The 12165-nt window shown below is 43.0% G+C and overlaps 1 protein-coding gene across 1 annotated transcript; it reads right to left on the bottom strand.

Moving 5' to 3' along the window:
- Positions 1-2718: 2718 nt before the first annotated feature.
- Positions 2719-3354, bottom strand: LOC310860702 (small COPII coat GTPase SAR1A-like; the record flags this gene model as incomplete). The annotated part of the gene is made up of 1 exon (XM_083767805.1): positions 2719-3354. The coding sequence occupies one exon, from the start codon at positions 3352-3354 to the stop codon at positions 2719-2721; it is 636 nt and encodes a 211-aa protein (XP_083623931.1).
- Between the last annotated feature and the right edge of the window lie 8811 nt (positions 3355-12165).

Genomic DNA, 12165 nt, shown 5'->3' on the forward strand with positions numbered 1-12165 from the left:
CATGAAATTCATAAGGTTGAGAATCACAGAAATTAATGATTTGGAGATCATATTACTTTATGTCCACCATCACAAGTCAATTCAAATGAAACTAGAACTGCACTCTGTCGAGTGCATACTTGCTTGTTGCACACTAGTAGGCCATAAATGGCCAACTAGTGCGCAAGCAGAGCGCCCACGTCCTTTCGACCGCTGTAAACTGTCAAATCTCTGTGAAGGAACGTTTGAAATGTATAATTTTTAGATGTAACTATTTGCTACCTACCTACTTTATGCATATAAACACCTAGTAGTATTAAGTATGATTCAAGTTTCTATCTATATAAGTTTGGGTGAAGAGCTAGTCATACATATACACACCACATACTCTGGTCCCAGCAGATCAGGCACAACTTGCTATTTTATTTTTACTGATTATGTATATAGTATACGTATGACTAGCTCTAAATGATGACGTAAGAGATATGGTCATTTGTGGTCGTTTGGTCCCAGCAAAGCAGGTATATACTATATAGGCATATACTATATATAGTATAGTATATAGGCATATACTATATACGTATACATATATACTATATAGAGTGTGTAGTTGTAAGTTGATTAGCGGTATACTGTGGTTACTTTGCGCCAAAAAACGTGACAGCTGCCCCGCCATTTGATGTTTATGCAAGAAAACAGCAAATCTGTGCCTGGTTTGCTGGGACCAAACGACCACGAATGGCCATATTTCTTACGTCATCATTAAGAGCTAGTCATACATATACACACCACGTACTCTGGTACCAGCAGATCAGGCACAATTTGCTATTTTATTTTTACTGATTATGTATATAGTATACGTATGACTAGCTCTAAATGATGATGTAAGAAATATGGTCATTTGTGGTCATTTGGTCCCAGCAAAACAGGCACAGATTTGATGTTTTTCTGCATAAACGTCGAATGGTGGGACAGCTGTCACGGCGTAAGAGACCGGGTGAAAACATTACTTGCGCGCTCTGCTTGCGCAAGTAATAAAATGTTGCTTCCACTACGAGTTTTATCTGACCTGTAGATGAACCTGACAGGTTCACTGAACGGTGTCGCTCCATTTCACCTTGTCACAACATATTTTAGAATGAATTTATTGAAACTCGAAAACGTCCCCCTAATAACAACATAATGGTTATCAGGTTTAGAGTGGTCAAACACAGGAGGCGCGGGGAGGGGGGGGGGGAATTTGAGGACGTAATTGGTGCCAAAATATTACCATGCATAGCGCCGAGATTGACACAGAAGCATTACCATGTATGGCCCCAAAATCAGTGCTGCGATTGGCTGAGCATTGCATGATTTTAATAATTGTGTTCTCAAAATCTTTGGCAGAAATTTGTCTGTACGTATAATGTGCACTGTGATTGGCTGTAATTGGTGTGACGTTCTTCGCTGTCATGTATAACAGGGGCCACCCGTTATATGTAAGTGGCAGAGAGAAAGAGAGACGTAGGGATTGGTATGTCACAAAGTCTAGTCTAGTTTTAGTTGTCTAAATATAGTTGACTAAAGGTACAGTTGATTTAGTCTATTAAAATGTATCTTGGCGGGCCTTGATGGGTGTCATAATGCCCGATTTATCTCAGCTGTGTGCCGGAAATGGGCGATTCGGTGTGATCCATTTTAGTCTAGTTCTTATTTGTTGACGCAAATGTAGTCATAGTTTTAGTCATCATAACTTAGTTAGTTTTCATCAGTTCAAAAAGGTAGTCGACAAACATTTTTCGTCATAGACAAAATGAACACTGCTTGGAACTCCATATATGGGACAGACATGGAAGGACACAGAACCATAATGGGCATAAAAAGGTTCACCGACTGGTATTGCATAACTGGATGGAGCATACGTTTCCCGAGTAGGCTGGTGCCGGTCTAGTATAATGACTAAATCGGGGGGAAAGAGGGTGTGCTGTGTGCACATTATTGGCTAGAATTGGTCCTACATGTCCAGACGTTTGTTTATTATATTGGCACGTAGCGTATATACCTTGGAGCAGTTTTCTAGTTCAGACGAAGGAGTTGAGTGGTGTAATAGTGGAACGTCATACTGGGGAATTTAGCACACACCTGCTAGTAGGGTAGAATCGCTATCGAGGTGTTGCTACTGGCATGGCGAGGCTACCTTAAAAGACAACAAATGACCATATTATGACAATGAAAATGTTCCCGCACAGTCAAGTATAATTTCCATCATCAAGCAGCCCATGTAACGACGTAGGTTTAAGTTGGTTTACGCTCTGCACGACATCGCCCTCTTTCAATAACAAGCTGCATGCGCATTGACTGCACACCACCATCAAAAAAAAGGAACAAAAAATGTTTTAGTTATTCATTATTACCAATGCATGTTCGAAGCCTGGCATTCGGGCCAGCACTTCTGAAAAAAGTCAGACTTATGGAGTATTTTGTGCCTGTTTCAGCAAATGGAGAAACCGAGACGACACAGTTTTGCTGTGCAGGACCTGTTCTCGCATGCATGGACAAAATGGCAAATAAATCAACTTCGAGTCCGGAGATGAGTGATGGGTTCAAATGGACCCTTATGGATTACTCCCTACTACATATCAACACACGGGGGTCCTTGAAATTAAAAAAAGTTGAAATCACTGGCATAGAGAACACCAATCAATCAATCAATCAATCAATTGACTGTCATCTTTAAAAATTATGAGCAACATACCATAATCAAAAGGGTAAACGCAAATTTGCCAACCACCTGTTTTTCTTATTGATATACTGGGCGAGCCAGCGGAAGCCGTCCCCGTAGCCCTGCTCCTTCACGATGCTGCACATGAACACCTCCATCGGCCGGAGGTTCAGCTCCTCCACTGGCACCTTGCCCTTCCCAGTGGTGTAGCCGTACAGGCCGAGCGTCTTCCTCAGCGTGTCCTCGCTGACGGCTTCGTGGCGGTCGATCTTGTTCCCCAGGACCAGGATGGGGACGCCGGTGGCGGACTCGTCCGCCAGCACGGCGTCCAGCACCAACTTGGCCTCGGCGAGCCGCGCATGGTCGGCACAGTCCACCAGGTAGACGATCCCATCGAGGTCGAGGAGGTGCTTCTGCCAGTTCTTCTGCCCCTCTGTGTGGCCGCCGAGGTCGACCGTCCGGAAGGTCATCCCGGCGATCCTCAGCTCCTCGTGGGTGGGGTGCTGTGTGGGCTGGGGCTGGGCGAGCTTGCCGTACTTGAGCAGGTGCAGCAGCGTGGTCTTCCCTGCGTTGTCCAGGCCGAGGAACGCCAGCTTGCCGCTCTTAATGTACAACCCCAGTTCCTGCAGGACGCTGCTGACGCTGTCGCAGATCCAATCTATTACCACAGACATCTTTTGTCTCCAAGACTTCGGGGTTTTGTCGATACCGGATGATGAAGACGAGTCATTGGCCGTTGCTTTGCCCATTGGCTTAAAGCCACAACGTTGGTCTTATGAAGGACATTAGTCGGATGTCACCGTGTCATCACCAGCCGTGTCCAAAATATGGTGTCAACCCTGGCTTGGAGCTTGTTGCCATGGTGATTAGTTTGAGACAGCGATTCTCTGGAGCTCACTTGTTGGCCATGATGAGGTTATTGCAAGTAGACCCCCAATTACTTGGCAAAATACAAGATATTACAATGACAATGTGAAAATTATTGTTAAATAAATATCTGCATTACTTAATTTACACAATTAGAGAAGTACACAATTAGAGAATGTAGAAGAATTGTTATTTTGATTAACGTTGTCCAGTTATCTCTCCTATGGTACCACATCAATACAGCATGGACTTGTGAACAAAATCTTATTGAACAATAACAACATATTATTTTAAGGTTTGGGTCCGAGAGGCTAAATCTCATCAAATGGTGGTCCGTGGCTCAAATGTCAAATAAATAATGAACCTTGATGTGATATGAATAAGGTTTAAAATTATTGAAGCAGGGCAACATTTACAAGAAAGAAAGAAAAAACAAACACAAAAGGTTAAAGATAAGCTAGGAGATACTATTGCTCGACATATCTTCCTTTGAGCAATAGTATACTATGACATTTGAACCACTTAAACCTCCTCCATGTCTGATGTCAGTGATTGAAGTCTGTTTTCCACAAAGACTGAAGAAAAGCAGCGTGAATCTGGATAATGTGAAATGGTTTGAACGTTAACACATTAAGACGGGAAAGCATCTGTGTCATTTTAGATTTTAGCTAAAAAACAGTATTTTATACTTTGGCTATTAAAAAATAAACGATACATGCTCAGCAGCACTGCAACCTTATATTTTTTACCCCTATTGTTTTGCAAATTTTCCAATATATTTTTAAAGCAAACAACTCAATGTTTGCTTATGGGGCTCCCTGCAACAACATTTTGATGGCGGTTCGTGGCCAAATACATTTTGGAGGTCCTTTTCTTTCAAAAAAGACATTTGTAGATTGGGCCTCAGGTCTTAATGGTTTATCATGGATTTTTCACAGAACGTACGTTATGACACAGATCATGTTGACACATGGTTGAACCTCAGTGGTCTCATAAACATTTCCTGTGGAGCTGTGTATTGTGATGTATTTTTAAAGTATTGTTCCGTTCAGTGTGACAGGAGTCACAGGACCTCAGTGGAAATAAGACTTCAGACTTTCCTGTGAAATCCTTGATGTTTTTGTTTTGTAATTGCTTTTCTAAATAAATCAAATCGAATCAAATCAAAGCTTACTGACTGGGGAAAAGGGCGTGTGCATTATGAGAATCGCTCAAGCCCCCAGAATGGCTGGCCAACATTGAAGCGCTGGGACTGCAGGCGGGCCCATGCATTCAGCACAAGGAAACCCCGTGCAGCTGAGGTTTAACATTGGGGTTTAACATTGAGCAATAATGGGGAAGTGGACGGTTCTTCCGCCGCCACTGAGCACCACCACCATAGTAAGTGAGGCCCTCATGGCTTGCCGAGCCATGAGGCCCATAGGGCAGGAGCAGGGGGGCAGTCAGACAGATATTTTGTGAAGCCACTAAGGAAATCGGGACATCCTGAAAGTTCATATAATGGCCTGTTGTGGCGCTGTCATTGGGCCCAAAAAACCCCATATCCCCATAGAGGTCCATGTATTTGGGCCCAACTTCACAGCCTATCTCCTGTTTCTGTAGCGTGAGGCAGCTTGATGTACAAGGACACCCCCTGGACATGACGCTAGTATGTCGCAGGGATTTACCCCCAATCCAAGCAACTTCCATTGAAATGACTAGCAGGGGGCAGGGCTGTCCACTCTCTATCCCTTATAACTCTATAGGGCCTTTCAAACGGGAAGCCATTTAACGCGCCTATAGTTCATTTTCAATGAGACCTGGGTATTTTTTCTGTACGCACGGAGAAGTCAAGGGGCAACAGTGTGAGTTTATTTGTGAGTGTGAGAGGCAACAGTGTGAGTGTATTGAGTGTATTTACGTGAACACGGTCCGGTGAATTTGTTGCGCATATACTGTATGTCTTAGGTGATCTAAACAAACATTAAAATCCATAGACTTGGCTGGCTCTAAAGTGCTCTAAGCAAACATTGTAATGTCCTCAAAGTCCATAGACTTGTTTGGCAAATCATAAGTACTCTAAAAAAACAATGTAATATATAGACTTGGCTGCCATATGATGTAATCTTCAAAATTCATGCAGCCCTCAAAGATCACACTTGTGTGAAGTGAGGGGCGCTCTTATCACCATACATCATCATACATCAGCCAATCAAATCATTACATTCCGTGCTCATACACACAAACACACAAAGCTGTGCATCGGAGCGTCTAGCACCCCTCAAGAAAGGGTCATACAGTCTGCCTATACTTTCCCTACAGCATGGTCTCTCAAAGTGGGTGCCGTGGCTCAGGTCCGTTTTACTAATAATTAGGGAGATTTAGCAAATATTATGGCAAATCTGCTAAATAAATGCTTTCCACTAGCTTTCTTCACAAATGTTTTCATAAATGTGTCTACTATCACCTCTCAATTTGTTCCAAGCCAACTCCCTTGGGAAACTTTGTGACAGCTGCTGAAAGTTGGGGTACCATTAACAACCTATATGCAGGCAAAATGTACATGTGAGGGTCAAACTAGGGTTTTCATGATTCTGAATCCATTGCAAGCATTTGTTTTGCACGAAAAACAGTCCTTGGGCTAAAAACAGCTGTAGCCGTTATCACAAATGCATTGAGGTCATCAAAAATGATGTACAACCGCGGTTACAGTATTAACAATGACTTATCAAGAGACATTAGCCACATTAACTTTAGCTTCTGGTTCATTTTGGGGTGAACGTTGGGGTCTTTAAAAAAAAAGGTTGCATTGAAGTGACTGCAGACTGAAACAATTCTAGTCAATGTAAGGTGCTATAATCCAGGGGTGCAGTGGATGAAAAGGTTATTTACAGGGGGTGCCCTACAGGCATTTAGGACCTCAATGGAAACAAGTCCACCAAGGTTATGACTGTACTAGTGCAGTTTGCATTTATGTCTAATCATTTTACGTAATCAATCAATCAATCCATACATCAATACATCAATAAATCAATCAATCAAAACAAGATCTCCCCCTCCACACAGGGGAATGGAAAAAGTGGTCAAAGTACAGTTGTGACTCAAGTCCAGTTCAGTAAGACCACAGAGGTTTACATGCGAAAGCTTTCCCCATAGTACATGTGCTGGGGTTGATCTGGTTAGGTCCAAAAATCTGAGTAGCCTACTTAGTTATTCCAGCCGTGCTGTCCCTATATTCCACTTGGGTGGTCTCTTCCAGTCAATGCAGCTAGCAGGCAGGGTGCTCCCGCCACCACACTACTTTTGGTGTTGATACATTATGACCCCCATTATCATTCCCCCCCTTTCTGAGTCATCTGATGTGGAAAGCGACAGATTCCCATGAGGTCATCTGTCTGTAATGTCTGCAATGTCTGTCTGGGCTGTCCCTTCCTTTTTATCATTATTAAAAAAAGGTATAGTGAAGCAGTTTAAAGTAGTGAAAATACGCAACCTACAAGCTCACACCGATTTGAGCTCATAGATTGGCTATTTTCTCTGCTTTTGCATGACACTTTGCATGACAATTTAAACTATTGTCTGTATTATTTTTTGTGTTGACCCCAGGAAGACTAGTAACTGACCATTTTGTGGAAGCTAATGGAGACCCTATAGTAAAGAATAAAGTAGGGCGTAAATTCACGGAATAACGTAAAAAAGGTTTCTGCCCGACGACGACAGGACTTAAAGTATAGTTCAGAGTTTTCAAAAGAACAGAAAGGCTCTGACTTCACACAAAGGTGTCCGTCCGTCCGTCCGTCCGTCCGTCCGTCCGTCCGTGGAGGTCAAGGAGGTGGAGATTTGCATGGTGGCTCATTAGGTCATTGTAACGTCTTATTTAGTATAGTGACACATCATGGGATTGCAAGAGGAGGCAGGTCTGGTCTCCATCAAGGTCAGTGGCAGTGGCGAAGGCAGAAATTAAGTCGACCCAAGACACCACATTGAGAAGCACTGTCCTGGTTAATGGACCGGGGTATCAGATACAAATAAAGACATTCTCACCACGCACACCCCGTCCCCAAAGAAAACAGATGAATAAAAAAGAAGCATGCTCTGAAGGAAAGGTTAGAATGTGCATGTTGACTGCATAGTAGTATCACTCTCTGAAGAAGTAAGTCCTCTAAGACAGTCGTTCTAAAATTGGTCAAGGATCTGAAAATGCATTGTGCGAGGGACCCCACAAAAGAAAAAAAAGAAAAATAGCAGATGTACATCATGCCCACAACGTGGCACAAAGTGAGATTGTAGATCTTCTATTTATTTAACATTATTTAACACCATTACTGCGTCAAAAGTATATATTTTTGTATCGGTGGAACCGAGTCAAACTAAATGTAATGCCTCAACTCCTACAATTCCAAGTGCTTGTCAGGGTGGGGGGCTCCCCACTTCAAATATTATTATTTTTTGGGGGTCGCGGCCTGAAAAGGTTGAGAACTACTGATCTAAACGTAATCCTTAAACAAACAACTCGCTCAAAAGATTGAATTCATGATGCAGCTGCAATGACAGCTAACACAGGGAGGGAGTGTGCTGAAACGCCTGGCAAGGGAGTAGTGTAGATATTAGTATGTGTGTAGTATACTAGCTGTAATAACACGGACAAGGCCTATGTGTTATTTTAGGGCAGGGGTCTTCAACAGGCGGTCCGGGACACCTCGGTGCTCTTCAGAGTTACTACAGGAGGGCTGCCAAATCTTTGTGTGATTGGAACTTTCTTTCCCCCCCTTTTATTTCTTTACATTAACCACTTTAACCCTATAGCATCCCTGTCCTGCCCGGGAACATTAGCCATGAATAGCAGATCTACAAGCTTTCTCACAACGTGGGCTTGTAGATCAGCTATTGTCAGCATGCAGGAGGTTTTTGGTATAGGGGTTACAGAACAGTATTGAGGGTTTCAGTATGAAAATAATCAAAATATACATTAACATGATAGTCAATAAAGTCTGAAGCTATCTCAGCTATATATGGTTTAACACAATTGTATACGATACGTAGTGGGGGTTCCTGGTTCATCTCTTTCTCAGCTAGGGGGTCCTTGGCCTGAAAAAAGACCCCTGTTTTAGGGGTTATGATAGAGGTAATTGGTGAAAGAGAAGAGGTTAATCACTTATCCATATAGACAAATCCACAGAGCGGTTCAAACGATATAGCGGAATCATTAGGCAAATTTTAAACATCTTGGATGGCGGTTTCCTTGGCCTGCTGGGGGTGTGCATACTAAGTTTCATGGCGGCGATCAGTCTAGGAGATTACTAGCACAAACACACATATACACACATGGACGGACAGGGGCGAAAACATAATCTCCGCCTAAAATAAAACGTATTTCTAATATTCAAGAGTGATTGAATGAGATTGGCGTTTATTTCACTCTTTACAGCTGACGAGTTGAGGAAGTGCTACAACTCTCGGAGATTTCCCATAAACCTTTTTGTCCTTATAGGGGATTCACACTGAGACGGACTGAATCCGTTTCATTGGAACCGTTTCCGAATACGGTTGCCTGGTCCCCGATGGCCATGATTCACATTGCCCGAGATTCAACAGCGCACCCGGGTACACTTGCATAACACACTTTAATCCTCCTGATGACGGTGTGCTTGATGGCTGGCGCACGGACACTGACCATCAACTGTGCGACATTGTCTCAAATAAATCCAGACACACTGAATTGCATTGCCTCTTTGGCTTTTTGCCGTTATACTACTTCACTGTCAGCCTGCCTGCTATTCACTGTGTCAGTCAGTTCTGTGCTCCAGTGTATTAGTTTGCTATGGATTCTACTTTAGCATTATTATTATTTTGTTTTACTTTGGAAACTGTGCCAAGCAAAGCCCAAGAGCCATGTGTAGTCCGCAGAATAAGATCAGCGCGGTGCTGCGCGTATAAGCAGATTCAACAGGAGAAGGGCGGCGTTGAGAAATGCGCTGGTGTTACGCATCGTGCAGAGGCTGTGTTTTTTTTTGTTGACGCTTGGCTCGTCGACTGCATGCATTCACATTGGAACGATCCGTATCTGAATACACTTCAACGGTCCAGAGACCCTCCCCCCATGCGGTCCCGGGGACGGTTGGGCGATCCGCTCCCGGGAACGGTACGCATCATTCACACTACCACAACATCTGCCAAGTGGTCCCGAGTGCGCACCCGGGACCATAGTGTGAATCCCCTATTAATGTTTTTTCTTTTTCTTTACTGGAGCCAGTGGCAGTGCCTCATCCATCACTGTGTCGTTAGAACACAACGACCAGGAGCTAACAGCACTGCTATTTACAGCGGCTGGAAGTAACTTAGGTACATGTACCCAAGTACTGCACATTGTATGTAATTTAATGTACTTTTTATTGTCAATTTGTTTAGGACTTTAGTCAGTCCACTACATCTCTGAGGAAACTGATTCCACTAGAATTATTTGACAACTGTATAGATTTTGATTTTTATTACAAAACAAACATTAACCATTTAAGCCCAATTTTATACTTTGTATTTTCGAAAGGTGCCCCATGTGTTGTCAGATTCTAGATTGGACTTTTTTAGAAAGATTTAGACAAAATTAAACAATGTGTGAAATGGGTTCTGCATATTTTGATGCCAATTACTTTTGCCTTTTACTAGTCAAAGAGTATACTTTTTGTTTTTTTAGTAAAATCTGAGTACTTGTTGGACCCACTCCATATAAATACTGTTTGAACACAGACGTTTGACTTGTAGAGTATTGTTTTTACATTGTGGCATTGGTACTGTAACTTTAACTTAAGTAAAAGTGAGTTCTTCTTCCACCAGCGTGCAGTTTCAGCTCCATGGTGATGTTTATTTGTTGACCTGTAGCGTTGTGTCCACGCCTCTCGGCCAGGACTGATGAGTCACATACCAAGTCATAATTTTCATATAAAGTTTGAACCGACACCTATAATTGCTCCAGCAGTTCCAACTTATTTCCCCTAAAAATAGGTCAAGCTAAGAGGTCTCTGGTAACATATTCGAACCGACGTCCCTGCTTCTGCTAAGAAATATATATAAAGTCCTGAAAAGTAACAGTTTTAGACTCATGAGGTTTCGACCTGAATATACACACACACACGCGCACACACACGCGCACACGCACACGCACACGCACACACACACACACACACACACACACACACACACACACACACACACACACACACACACACACACACACACACACACACACGTTTTAGTTCACTATGATTACTTAATCCGAAACATAACCAATTAACTGATTAAGCCCGGTTATATAATATATTGGAAAATAGCAGCGACAGCTCCAGAAAATTGTGACTGGGGGACTATGGAGGGGCTGGCTATTTAGAGCGGGGGCTAATGAATGTTGGTGTACATAGAGGTCATTCAATTGGGTTTGTGGGGAGGGGGGCTTAGGGGGCCCCTAGCCCCCCTGGAGCCCCCCCTGGAAACCGATCTACAAGCTCACAAAGTGTCACAGTGCGACATGTTTTGAGTTTATCAATCTGATAATTTTGAAAGATTTCAACACATTTTTAAAATAATAATTCATAACAATAACGCTTAATTTTGGTGTATTTTGATGCCATATTGTGCCAATACATTCACACTTTTACTCAAGTAACATTGTGTATAGGATTAGTAACATTGTTTTACTTGTGAGTATTTCTACATTGTGGGATATTTATTGCTGCTTGCACTTAAGTCAAACTCTTAACTTCTTCCACCACTGTTGGTAATGTGTTCAACCAAACTGTTCCCTACAAGCTGTTCTTTGACAAATTAAGCGAGGGAAAACGCTAGAATTTCCAGACAGCATCATAATAGAGTCTGAATGGAAGGGCTTCAACGAGTCTGTGTTTTCATGACAAACATGGGAGGTGGAGAGACACAGACACATGGGGCCGGGCCGGACACCCCCACCCGACAACAGTAGCATTCTGTTGAGTCACTTCCACAGTCCAGACAGAAAATAATAAAGTGTATTTTTAAGAGTCCCAGGCATGGCAGGCAGGCAGACCATGGAGGGTGTAGTCCATAAACAAAAGGAGACAGAGTGCACAGAGTGCACAGGGACGCTTTGGGAAGGCAACGGAAATGTCACGTTTCTTCCTGAGAGTTTCCCACACACGCTGGGCTGTATTTTGCGTGTCTTAAGTACCAGGTCTTATTACTTAACTTAAGACCTGGAGGCGTGATCAATGCCATTGGGCTATTCTGAGTGGCCAAAGAGCATTGACCACGCCTCCAGGTCTTAAGTTAAGTAATAAGACACGCAAAATACAGTGTGCTGTCTTCAAGTCCCTGTCGCTGTCAGGCGACAGGGACTTTGCCTAAAGATGGTGTGCGGGCCCTATACCTCCTTCCATGTTGTAAATATTAATTAAAATAAGTTGAAATATGGAGATTACAAGGTTTCTATGGCGAGCTGTGAGCTGCAGGGCTGAGGCGGCTACAGGCTCTGCACACACAGGCTCAGCCAGTGTCCCAATGTCCGTGCATCATCAAAAGGAGAAAAAAAATGAAAAAACTAATGTTATTGTAAGGAGCAGCGGTTGAACATCTGCTGAGAGCAAACAGCAGCATGCTTTCATTTAAGTTTTAAA

This window comes from Protomyctophum parallelum (genome assembly GCF_964188405.1).
Source record: "Protomyctophum parallelum genome assembly, chromosome: 1".
In the NCBI taxonomy this organism is placed as follows: domain Eukaryota; kingdom Metazoa; phylum Chordata; class Actinopteri; order Myctophiformes; family Myctophidae; genus Protomyctophum; species Protomyctophum parallelum.